We start from the raw sequence: 13,206 nt of genomic DNA, 5'->3' as shown, positions 1-13,206 counted from the left end.
AATATAAAACTACATCAGATACATAATATAGGTATTTTTATATAGAGGCGTTTTTTGTTGCCAGTGGGAATTGGTCATTTTGAGATGCTTGAGTACTGGGGTTGATGAGCACGGATCAAAACAGTCTTCTTACCGAGCTCTGTGTGTCTGTAGATCAGGGGCGACCAATCCCGCTCCTGGAGGTCAATTCCACTCCAGGTTTATGAGATTATGAACTACTTCAGGATCTGGATAGAGGGTTCATTGGTTCAATGAAACAATTTAGACCAGGGTTGGAACAAAGACCAGGAGTGGAACCTGTAGCCACCCCTGCTGCAGAGACATGCAGGTGTATGTGTGATTCTCCTTTTCTGTGGTCTTGCAGGTAATGAGCTCTACAAACGGAGAGCTGAACCCTGATGACCCTACAGCCGGACACTCCAACGCTCCGATCACAGCGCCGGCAGAGGTGGAAGTGGCAGACGATACAAAGTAAGCAGCTTGATTTTTTTCTGAATCGTTTCGTCACATGCGCGTCCGTCCACAGTAATAGATGCATCCTCCTCGTCAACAGCGTGTTGTTTTTCAAAATCAAGAACCGACGTTCATTAAAAGACCCAACAGCTAAAAATGCTACTGTGCGTAACAGTGGAACAGCAAAAGCACAACTTGCATTTAAATACAAATTCAAACTGCTCAGGAATGAACAGACTTCCTCGTTCCATTCAAATCCTAGGACAAATTTACAACTGGAGTGCATTGTAACTATGCATACTAGCATTGTAATTGTGCAAGTACACATGTATTTACTAAGTAACTATGTAAATACACAGTAATTAGACACTTGGTTCTTGTTAATGCTGTTTTTGTTTCCTCTCAGGTGCTGTTGTTTTTTTAAGAGGAGGAAGAGGAAAGGTCTCCAACGCCATAAGTAAACCAGAGACGTGATGCATTCTGGTCACTGAACAAAAACATCTCGTTGCTGCACCTAACCTGTGCGCAAAGGATTGTTCCCTTCCCACCTGCTACATGGGCAACAATACTTGTGGTTCCTTTTTTAAAAGAAACAAAAAACAAACACACACCCACACACAACAAAAATGTAATGGGGGGATTGGAGGGGAGGGTGGGGGGGATGGAAATGCTGTGATTTCCGATGTATCTTAGCATCCACACAAGACATTACCTGTACAAACCCATCGAACATGGGCAGGGGAAACGGGAAAACCTGTTCCATAGAGCTAGTCGTTATTGTGGGATCAAGTAATGAAATTGAACTGTATTAATGATAACAACAAACAACCCAGAACAAATCACTGCAAAAAACTGAAGACTTGTGTCTGAATTGGAAGCTTTTATGTAAATTCATTGTTCTTTTTTCCTTTTATTATTGTTGTTGTTTTTTTTTTTTCTAATTTAAATTGAAGTTGTGTTCAGTCCTGCCTTGAAGCTGGAATGAATCTGCTTGACTTTTCATGTGCAGTGTTCTGAAATTGACATTTTGTTTTGTTTTCTGTCGTCAATGTGGACGTTGTAGCACAGTCACTGGCCTCGGGTACTGTGGTAAGAACGGGGATACAATAGAAAACCTCTCTTAAAATTGCACTTTTAAAAAAAATAAATGAAACACAGTACTGAATTCTGACAATAAAGACTGCTCAAGGAAGATTAAAAAAAATCACGCTGATCTCTTTCCAAAGTCAGACATCACTAAAAACATGTCTCTTTTAAAATGTGTTCTAGGTTCACAAGCATGCCAGCAATTCTAGTTCAGGTTCTGTTTAAAATGTCTGAGAAGTTACTTTTTTTTTTTTTTAAGTTTTTAAAACTGGAAATACACCACACCTTTTAATATGCCAGCATGTATAACCAGGGCCCGTGTTTAACATAAGACAAGAAAAAAAGCTAATAAAACTGACTGTGCTCAGCGGTGTAACAGAGCGTTGAGAAGGCGATTTACACAATGATTGATTCAGTCTCCTCAGAGCTGGGTAAAACATTACTACATGTTTGTGAATCAGAAAAAAAAAAAAAAGTCTTTACCATCAGCTCTGTACTGGACAATGTGTTGGGAATAGAGGACAAACTGCAATACTTCTAAAGCTGGCAAACACATGTACTGCAAACAGGCACACACCATTGACCATGTCAATTGAATGCTGTTCATCCATTCTTTTTCAATGGGAGCAAATTTGCTGGGATATGCTATCAAGTGGACCTAATTCTGGGAAGCTGATTGATAAACCACATGCATAGAGTAGGTGCAGAATTAAAAGTGCTGTGTGAGAATGAGTTGAACAAAAAGGTCAATTTTGATTGGCTTTGACCTCATTATTCTCCATGTGGGGGATAAATCTGGGCAGTGACATTAAATAAAAAACATTTAGTTGACATCAACTGATGCCGTTGGTCCTTCTGAGCTGAACTGAACCTGTTTTTAAATATTTGTTATAGACTCGTATTACCTAGACTAGTTGGGATAGAGGTGTGTTTGCATTACTTGTGACTGCTTAATCATGTGGCCTGTGCCTGGCCTTGCTTTCTTTCCACTAAGCTTTTAACTTGGTGTACCACAAAACTTTTAAGAGAGAGCTTCCTCTGTACTATGTTTGTCCTCCGTTATCTGTAAGCCAGTGATGTTTCTGTAAGAAAGTGCAATACTGTGGCCAGCCAGGCTGTTCATCTGTTACCATGAAGTGCAGTACTGTGGCCAGCCAGGCTGTTCCTCTGTTACCATGAAGCGCAGTACTGTGGCCAGCTAGGCTGTTCCTCTGTTACCATGAAGCGCAGTACTGTGGCCAGCCAGGCTGTTCCTCTGTTACCATGTTAAACAGAAATCAGCAGCCACTTTGTTGCGCTACATTTTAAAATGTAAAAAAAAAAAAAAAAAGGAACTACAATATGTTCTCTGAATTTGTAGCTTCCAGGGAATTGTTAGTTACCACAGTACTGTAGTTGTTCAGTGTTTGCCAGTGCTGTGGTCTGATAATGGTTTGGCTAGCAAGGATTTTTCAACCGAGCGTGCTCAATTTTGCTCATGTGATGGATCTCAGAACTGGAGATGATGCTTCGACGGCATTGATAAGTTTCTCGTTGGAATGGGTGTCTTGTGATTTTGCAAAGCGTATTTTTAGTGCTTCTAAAAATGAAAGCAACATATCTGGCGTGTAATACAAAGCTGTATATCTGAAACGACAGTAAGGCAGGCGAATAGATCTCTTACAATGTCAGAATTGCAATTTGACTAAGTGTGCTCAATTTCAATACAGTTACAGTGGAATCTCGCTGGTAAAACCTTGTTCATATTAGTGACGTGCTTAGTTTGTTAATCCATTATATTTCAGCAATAACCCTTTGAAAACAAAAACACAAGACAAGTAAGTGTTTCTATGCTTAAAATTATAAAATGATTATAAAAATGCCTGCGGCTGCAATCGGCATGGATTTCAATATGAGAACGTGGTTTGAACAATTCTGATTAGGGAGGATCTAATGCCAGCATAACAAAGGGTCTCTCTTGTAGTATAAAATGTGTTCTTGTGCAGTTTGGGGGGGGTCGAGCGGTCGGTCAAACCCCCCCCAAAGATATACGGTTCAATGCTTTACTACACTGTTGACTACAAGTTATATAAAGAGAACCCCCCCCCCCCCACACACACACACACAGCTTGTTTTAAAATCACCACAGCAGAGATCAGAACATAACTATCATAGTGTTCTGTGCAAGGCATCTCTTCACAGGATAAGAAACGCAGGACAGGATTCATGCTTAAGACATTGCATCTGGTACCTCACAAGGAGATAACCCAGTGGAGGGATTAGAAGCATGTTTGTGCACGGGATCCATGAAACCCTGGCTCATTCTCATACTTGCATGTTCTCTGGCTTGAAGCTCATTAACACGGTGCATGTGCTTGCTCTCTATCGTTCTTGCTGTTTCGGTTTACTGATTATACCAATAACAACACAAAAATGGCTCACCGTGGGGACGCATGTTAGAGTTGCACTGTGCACTGAAACATTGCATACTGAAGTCTATGCAACGCTGATATATTTCCCCAGCACACTTTCTCAGCCTTGAAGAGTTTTATTAGTTTAGTAGAAGTTTTAGCTGGAGTAGTTATTAAGCATCGTAAAAAACATCCATGAACACCTCCACGCGCTCATTGAGCAGATAAATGACATGCAATGTTGAGCAGACCTTTAGATTTGCATTGCTGGCTCATGCTTTGTGATGCTCCCAACAGCTCCAGCCACACACCTACCTAACGAAAGATTGCATTGGATGTATTATCTGAATGCATGAAGCATGATGCAAACTCCCAACTACTTCACACTGAATTATCTCTGGGGTTACAAAACGCTGGCGCTGCAAAGGGATACACTGTCCTTTTAAAGAGAAACAGTGACTAATCTGCCGGTTTGGGAAACACGGCCATTGTTAAACCCTCTAAGCCAGCCCCCTCCTAAATTTTGATTTGTTTAGCTGGCTGATTGTGGGCAACGATTGGGCAAAACGAATGTTAATATCCTTCCTGCCGGGAGCAAACCCGTGATGAACTAGAATGCATAGCAATTGCAGGCGCGTCTGTGGCAGGATGTGGAGACAGCATTGAGGTGTCTCACATGACTGCTGCAGTGTTTACCCGTGCAGGGAGAGGGGGGATTTTAGTTGAAGAGATTAAAAGGGAAGCACAATAATTATTGCTGCAGCTTGTACTGTAATGTAATCTATTGCATGGAGCCTGTGCCATGTTCATTTTCACTTTTCTTTTTGAAGACGAGGGATGTAGGATTAAATTATCTGCATGTGTTTAGTACTTTTTCGACTACCTCGTAGATAAGATTTTTAGATGTATTTATTATTATTATTTTTTATTTTATTTATTTACGTCTTGGGACCAGTACTTGGAATAGTTAATAGTGCTTTAGGTCAAATTTGATTTAGGGTTAAAATTAAATCCGTTTCTAACCAAAAAGGGAGCGTAAATATTTCCAATGGCAGGTGGCATTTCGTTGTCGCTGTGTGCCCGTTTGAGTTACTCTGTGGGTCATTTTCTGAACGACCTGTGCGCTTCGATGTGGTTTACCTATCTGCTGGTCTATTACCACTCGGTGCTGGGGTTTGGTAATACGGTCGCTGGGGCGCTGCTCCTCGCCGGACAGATAGCGGACGGGATCTGCACGCCTCTTGTAGGCTACGAGTCTGACCGGACGCCGGGCTGCAGGGATTATGGCAAGAGAAAGTCCTGGCATCTTGTGGGTGAGTATATTTACCGGGGGCAGGATTAGCAGATTTCCAGAGTGAAAAACGTGGACTTTTTTTTTCTTTTCTACAATTCATTGACGGCGTAGCAACTCAGGAGCCATTAAAATATCCGTATATAATAATAACACAATCATTGCGTGTATATATTATTGTATGTAATGTGAAAAATACTGCTTGTGCCCACGGCGTTATAGGAGTCGACCTCATTTGCACTAGTGCCTCCATTTCAGGAAAATATTTCCTCATACAGACAGACAGCTACCATTCTGTGTTTCTCTTTTGAAGCATGTTGATTTTTCGTTTGCCCTCAAATCTGGCCGAATGCATTCATTGCTTTGTTGATTTATAGATCGCAGCCTTACAAAAACGTTTTGTTTTGCTGGATATTCATTTTGCCATGACTGGTCACCATAGTAACCCCCCTGTGTCCGTCTCTCTGTTGCGTCCCCCCAGGTACGGTGAGCGTGCTCATCTCGTTCCCGTTCATCTTTAACCCGTGTATGGGCTGTGCTGAGGGCACCCCTCAGTGGGTGGGACTCGTCTACTTCATCCCCTTCATCGTTGTCTTCCAGTTCGGCTGGGCGACTACACAGATCTCCCACCTCTCCCTAATTCCGGAGCTTGTCACCAATGACCAGGAGAAGGTGGAGCTCACTGCATACAGGTAACCAAACGCTGAGCATCAGCAGGCTCGCCACCCCCTTCACAAAGTCAAAGAGCAACATCCATTTATGCACACAATCATCTGGTGTTGCATATTGACTGAGCTTTTAAAATGAAGAGCAGGGCTTGTGAACTGGTGACAGATATGAGAGGTTCGTGGACATGCATACTATATGTGAGCCAATTGGGGACAGCTGTCATGCACACTATTGCTATGTGAACCAATCAGGTTGCAGTCCAATGAAATATATTTCTTACAAAGGAAACTGTAAACACCTGGTGCCCAGAACTCTACAGGAACTCTGGCACTCCCTCATGGGTGTGTTTGGTATAGCAGGCTGATTGGGGACCAGATTGAATTTACTCACAGACCACAGGTTGATAGTCTCTGGCTGGATTTCACTTTTAGCTGTAGCTGCAGAAGGCTGCTGGAGGTGGTGAGATAATGAATTCTCAGACCCCGATACAGAGCACTGTGTGTTTTATTCGTGGCTTAGGCTGTGGTTACGAGTTGACACCAATATCACTGCACAGGAAGATCGCTTGCTAGACACTACAGTGTGTTTAAAGAATGTACACCTCACCAGAAGCATCAAGTTCTTAGACGCTCTTTCAGCTTTAGTACAGAACACCAGCTTTTCTGAGAAATTCAGCACGCTTCTTTTTTCAAGCTTTGCAGCGACCCTCTGTATTTTTCATTTTAAGGTACTGAAGTTCTTCAAAAGAAGGTTGTGATCTGCATTTTGAAACATGTCAAGTGCTTATCTTTCCTGTGAACTGTCAAGAAAGACGTGACCTTTTAGAAATTGTGGTTTTGCTGTTCAACAGTCAAAGCACCAGGTGTCAAGCACCCGCCTCTTGCTAGGGTTCTGCTTTATTTGTATTTTTGCAGCATGGGTTCAGTGTGGTTTATGAATAAATTCACCAGCCTCCAGCATTCTGCTTTTTTCTTTTACTGCTTAATTGTATTGTGAAGGAATATACAAAAAATTATAAAATCCACAGCCTTTTATTAACAGTACAGTAGTTTATCAGGTGATTTAAAAAAAAAAAAAAAAAAATTTCAGCATTTATCTCCCTCATGGAAAAGCACATACTGGAGTTTTAAAGCCCGCCTCTCACTCCCCTTGTTAGGTAACTTCCACCGTTCAGGGCCAGTGTGGAGAGATCGAGTTTTGCCGGCCCGCAGTCCTAACTGGTGCTGACTGACTGACGAGAGTCCCAATTAAAGTGGATGTGAACTGGGATCTGCTGCTGATGGAAATGAGAGTCTGATTTCAGACTGCTTTCAAGTCAGTCCCAGAGTCAGATAGAAACGTAGCCTTGTTGTAAGTTCAAACATTTAATCGTGATTGCCCGAAGCTGTAGCTTTAAACAGCCCAGTGGTTTTGAAGATCTGGCTGTGATTGCTGTGAGCTGTGGAGTTATTTGGCCCTTGCCCCATGCATGTGGAGGGCTTCCTAGAAACTCTTTGTTGTTCTGGTTTTAAAACGCCAGGATTCCCCTGTTCAGTAGGAATCCCGTTCCAGAGAGGGTGGGAAGCAGGGAAGATCAAAAAGCTCTTCCTTAATATAATCTAGACCAGATACTGTTTACAACTTGGAACACTAAATCTTCAACAACAGCAAAAATGAGACTCGCATGCACGTGCTTTTGTGTAACAAATTGCCTGTAAAATGACAGACTCCAGTATTCTCTAATACGTAAGTGGAATCTAGTGCATGGTTAAGATTTTTGGATCTAGGTTATATCTTAGGAACAGGGTGCTTGAATTTGTTCAAACGTCGTTGGTGTTTTCTTTCTTTTCATTAAAAATAGCCTCCTATGCATGTCTTTGCTGTGCTTTGAATTTGACTTCCTTCCTTGCGTTACTTCTGCTTCTCTGAAAATGCACATTGCAGGCTTTGTTCATTTGTGGGTGTCTAGAATCGGATCGTAATCTGTAGAGTCAGTTGAGACTACACAGTTTTATGCTGTGTGTGGAAATCAGCTGTAATCCCCACTATCCCTTGCATAGTTTTTGTAAGATCATCTACTGTAAATAAACCTGTCAGGAATATGTGGCACGTAGTTTTGTATAACTGGGGAATCTCTCCTGACATTAAGCAGGTGACTTCTCTCGCCTAGAAGATGCATCTCCCAGTTTCAGTCATGATGGGTAAGACAGCAGACCTAACTGGTCGGTGCTCGGCTGGCAGGTGCTTCCGCACCCAGAACTATTCAGTACGACTGTCTTCAGACTGACCTCAAGATGAAGGAATTGGAGGCAGTGGCAATGCTGGCATTGCATCCCTTTTGACCGTGTTATGGCCGGGTTTCAAATTGCAAATCTTGCTGTCCCTGCAGGTACGCTTTCACTGTGGTTGCCAACATTGCTGTGTATGGGGTGGCCTGGCTACTGTTTTACTTTCAGGCTGGCCAGACAGGTGACCCAGCGCAGGCGGAGAGCCTGGGGAGGCAGGACATCCCTATCTTTAGGGTAGGTTCTGTATAGGTCTGAATTGAATTGCACTGCCTGGCGCTGAAGGGCTTTGGCTGCCCTCTGCCAGCCACCAGAATCAAGATGTTGTAGCCCTTGCCAATGAGGGCTAGTAGATTTAAATAAAAAAAAAAGAACCAGTGACTTATTTGATGTCTCAACAACTGCCTATAAAAATTATAGCTGCAAAATATCTATCTATCTATGTCTATCTGTCTATCTATCTATCTGTCTATCCATCTATCTGTCTATCTGTCTGTCCTATCTATCTGTCTGTCTGTCTATCTATCTATCTATCTATCTATCTGTCTATCTATCTATCTATATATATATAATCAGTATTATACTGTGCAGCTTAGGGTAAGTGATGGACCACAAAGACATTTTACAATTTTAAATTAGGAAGGTGTTTAATTTTCCCCCTTCAAAGTTCACAACCCTAAGTCATTAATATTCATCTTTTTTTTTTTTTTCCCAGAATCTAGCCCTCATAGTAATTGGGCTAGGGTCGGTGTTCTCATTGCTATTCCATACTGGAACAAAGGAGAAAGAGCGCCCCCTGCCTGCCTCCCCATGCCCTGCAGATGAGCGGCAGCCCCTGATCACAAGGTCCCAGGACGCTGGGGGGCGCTCCCTGCTACAGTGGAAGCACTGGCTGGTCGAACCTGCCTTCTATCAGGTGAGCAAGTGGCAAACTCGTCATTCGCATTATTTGACACCATTTATTGAGATTTGGTGGGATAGCTGTCTCTGCCTTGACCTCCCTCTGAATGCCTTTATTCCCACTTATCCAGTGGTTGTGAAGCTGTTTGTTGCACTGTGTGTAGCGTTGTGGTAATCCATGCTCCCCTCCCTCCCATGGGTGTCATTTTGAATGTACGGTCGTGGAGGGGCTGCCTGTCTCTGACGCGCTTGTTTTTCTTTCCCTAGGTGGCGGGGCTGTACATGTGCACAAGACTAATTGTCAACCTGTCCCAAACTTACATATCTATGTACCTGACAAACTCGCTCTTCCTGCCCAAGGTATGTGCTGTGAAATCCATCCCGGCTCTTATAAATTAAAAGATTACTTTTTATACTGTTTTTGTAATATTGAATTACTTTAATGTCTTACATGTGTTATGCATAATGTCCTAAAAGCGCCATTTCTGAAGTGAGGAAATGGTTTTCGGAATGACCACTAGGATAGCGCTACTGCATTTTAATCAGGGTCTGGGTCGATTCCCGTTTTTTGTTAAATTCCAATTCATTTTTAAAACAGATTTCCAGTTCCTATTATGACACCGGCTTTATTGAGCAAACATATACATCTTGTCAGCATCGCCTGCAATTACAATACAACTCTATCAAATCCATTCAAGTTGTGCATATTGCAATGTGGAACTGAGGAGTCACAGCATGCTTGTTTCCCTTCCCCTGACAGAACTACATCGCTACGATCCCCCTGGTGATGTACATCAGTGGATTCATGTCCTCCTTGATCATGAAGCCAGTCAACAAGTGCATCGGCAGAAACGTGAGTCGTTTGACAGGAGAGCTCTTTTATTTAGTGGCGCCACCCTGGACAAGTCTCCTCTCTGAACGTAACCCACAGTAAGAGCACAGCAAAGCGCTGCAATGCATGTGTAAGCGAGAGACAGCCCAGAGAGTGAAATACATGCCAACTGTGGTAAATGCAGAGTACTGTGCACTTTGCTAAAATATACCTAATAAATGTAACAATAGTTATATATATAGTTTTTTTTTCCTGTTGTTACTAGCGCCAGTCGCACTTCTGCAGTGATATTGTCTCATACTTGCAAAATCAGAACACACACATTTGCTCTGAATGGGAACAGAAGAGATCTTTCACTTTAAAACTTGTTTTCCACATCGCACAGTAACATAAGAATATGAATCCAGACTCGCTCCTTTACATTGTGGCATAACTCTGTGTGGCATGTGAGATTTATTAAGTGCCCTTTTTTTTTTGTAGTGCTTTTGTAATACAGTTTCTTTCCGTGATGTCTTATGAATTTGTTCTCCTGTCCTGTCACGAGAGGCCTGCATTAATGGTGCTGTCTGAACGTCTTGCTGTAGATGACGTACTTTGTAGGCCTGCTGCTGATCCTGGCCTTTGCCTGTTGGGTGTTGCTGGACCATAAGATGGGGAAGTCGGTGTATGGAGCCGCCGTGCTGCTGGGTGCTGGGTCAGCCACCATCTTAGTGACCTCGCTCTCAATGACCGCCGACCTCATTGGGAGAAACACTGTAAGGCAATCCGATCAGAGAACTCCAGTTTTAGCACAGTGTTGATTTCAAAAACAAAGAAAGCTGTCCTTCCCTCACCTTTTACAATCGAGGACCAATCCATGGCGATTAATCTGCCGCAGATTGGAAGCGAATTTTACTCTCATCTGGAACACTGACGGTTTTTCCTGTAAACTGACAACGAAAATATGTTACAAAACTAGCAAATGGAAATGATTCGTCAGGCGAGGCTGACCTTTTGTCCGACCCAGGACGAGTTACCGCTGTGCAGCCTGGCATGTGTATTTCTTTGTGGAGTTTAGTCAGACTGCATGAACTCTTGGGTGTCTAGAGATGTCACAGGAGCAGTAGTGGAAGTGATCTGTTTCTTTTTGTTTTTCAGCAAAGTGGTGCCTTTGTGTATGGGGCGATGAGCTTTACTGACAAAGTGGCCAATGGAATAAGCGTGATGATAATTCAGAGTCTGCACCCATGCCAGTAAGTGTTCCCTTCCCAACTCTACCCTTCATTCATTGGAATCCAATTTAAAAAAATGTTTTCAATGAGCATTTGTAAGCATTTGTTTTTGAACTGCAGCGTTGTGTAGTTGTACAGTGACTGAGGGGGACTTTGGTAATTTCTGATTTGGGTATTTTCTCTCCTCTCTGCTTCAGCACACAGGTGTGCTGTCCTGCTTGTGTCTGGTTCTACCACATCGTCATGGTGATTGTTACTGGGGGCGTGGCCGTTGGAGCGGCATTCTGCCTGTGCAGCATACTGATCTGGCCAATCGGGATCCGAGTTCGTAAGTATTCTGTCTCGGCACTACATGTTAAGGGGGCACTTGGGTAGCAACTGTGAAATCAGATTCAATCAGCCTGTACCCTGCCAGGAGAGAGCAACCTCTGGATGTGTTTTTTTTTTTTAAAGAGCATTTTGCAGCACCAGGGAATCTACAAGGATGTATCCACCTTTTTAAAGGGATAATCCTGCTGTGCAATACCACCACCTACTGGCTGTAAATTGTACTGCAATTGATAGCTCTTGTTCCCTTTTTAGCTAAAAAGGATGATTTGTTACCACCCTCTTTTGTGACTCCCTTTCAGGTCAGCCAGCTGTCTCGGGCCTGCTGGGGGCTTCATCATCACTCAGAGAAGACATTGAAGATGACCAAAGTGTCAACTAAAGAAATCACTCTGGAAACCGTTCTCTGGGAGCGCTGTGTTGTCCCTTTTGTTAATGATCCCCTTTTCTCTGCTCCAAGCATTCAGGTCTGCCAGTGTCATTCTCTGTGTACTGTGCACTACATTGGGGAGAGGAAGTAATTCTGGTCATACATGGATTCAGATAGAATAGTGCTCAATGAGACCAGGTCTGACCAGTGTGCAGGACCAGTGCTGTAGTGTGTGGAAACCTCAGCTCTGAAGGAAATTGCTGCCAGGGGAGCCAGAAAACTAATTTTAAATTATTTTTGGTGTATTTTGAAAGACAAATGTGCTGATCATTAAGTCCAAAGTGAAAAAATTGTTTTTTTGAATTTTATTTTGACTGTAATCCTAAATCCAAAGGGAGATTTGTTTGTAAATGCAAACTAAATCGGTCTACATTTTAGATATAATTTACTGCCTTCATCTAAAATAAAGAGGCTGTATACCTGACCTGCCCAAGAGAGCATCACATCGTACAATAAACCCTCCAGAGCTAATCTTTTTAACACACAAGATAAACATGTCTTAGATAACGCTGATAACCTTAACAGTGGGTAAGGGCATTACACCTATCCTCCACGCTCAGGTGTGTTTTTCTTTTTCGTTTAACTTTAAACCTGTCTTAAACAGACTGTGGGAGTTTTACCATAGTAATTCCAGTTGTGAAGTTACCATGCTGTCTCTAAGGGAATGTTCTACGGGCTATCTGGCTGGGTTCATATTTTCTATAGCTTACCTGCAGAATCCTAATTACTGGCTATTGAAAAGACTTCCTAGCTCCATTCAAGTCATGTGACAATGTGACCTTTCAATTCTATGGCTCCACCTGCCCTCTATATGTTTTGTATAGATTTTGTTTTTTTAAAGTTATTAATATAGAATACTACATGCTTTAAGAACCCTGTCTTTTGTTATCATAGGGTTACTACAATCATTTACAGATAGAAAAGGGATTCTGTATTCAAGTGGAATGAACTAAGATATGCATTGATGTGTAAAATAATGTATATTATTGTAATTTGACCAATAGTCATTTATTATACATTCAATTAATGATATGATATGAAAATGGTTACCCTGTTGGTAATGCAAAAAATAAAAAGGACATTTTTGTTATGACTTCTTTTCAGTAATTGATTTAAACTGTTGTATTTTTATTTACCAATTATGAAACTATACTGATATGATAACTCTCCATGTAATTATCCCTAGCTCTTTGTCATTCTGCCCCAGTGCATTGTAACCCAACTTTGTGATGTACAGTCTTCTGAAGCTAATGGATTTTTATTGACCCACCCATTCATCTCTTTGAGGTGAGGTGGGGGGGGGGCTTTGTGTCATAAAGTTCTTTTATTTCTTTGCTCACCCTTAACCAAGCA

General features: G+C 42.2%; 1 protein-coding gene and 1 long non-coding RNA gene across 3 annotated transcripts; both read left to right on the top strand.

The window, feature by feature from the left end:
* The first annotated feature begins 6 nt into the window (after positions 1-6).
* On the top strand, positions 7-1,696 carry LOC121300549. Its single transcript, XR_005947537.1, has 2 exons — positions 7-471; positions 860-1,696. It is a non-coding gene; the product is annotated as an uncharacterized LOC121300549 (long non-coding RNA).
* A 2,862-nt stretch (positions 1,697-4,558) lies between these two features.
* LOC121300440 (major facilitator superfamily domain-containing protein 12-like) lies at positions 4,559-12,927 on the top strand. Of its 2 annotated transcripts, XM_041229005.1 has the most exons (10): positions 4,559-5,242; positions 5,702-5,912; positions 8,258-8,390; positions 8,869-9,069; positions 9,321-9,413; positions 9,814-9,906; positions 10,470-10,640; positions 11,023-11,117; positions 11,294-11,424; positions 11,726-12,927. In XM_041229005.1, exons 1-10 carry the CDS (start codon positions 4,978-4,980, stop codon positions 11,803-11,805), a joined length of 1,473 nt encoding a protein of 490 aa, XP_041084939.1. In that variant the 5' UTR covers positions 4,559-4,977; the 3' UTR covers positions 11,806-12,927. The 2 variants fall into 2 exon arrangements, with proteins under 2 accessions (XP_041084939.1, XP_041084940.1); XM_041229006.1 differs by lacking the exon at positions 11,726-12,927 and having other exon boundaries at positions 11,294-11,636.
* Positions 12,928-13,206: the final 279 nt, after the last annotated feature.

Source organism: Polyodon spathula, chromosome 26, assembly GCF_017654505.1.
Source record: "Polyodon spathula isolate WHYD16114869_AA chromosome 26, ASM1765450v1, whole genome shotgun sequence".
Classification (NCBI taxonomy): Eukaryota; Metazoa; Chordata; class Actinopteri; order Acipenseriformes; family Polyodontidae; genus Polyodon; species Polyodon spathula.
This window is presented reverse-complemented; position numbering and strand designations above follow the sequence as displayed.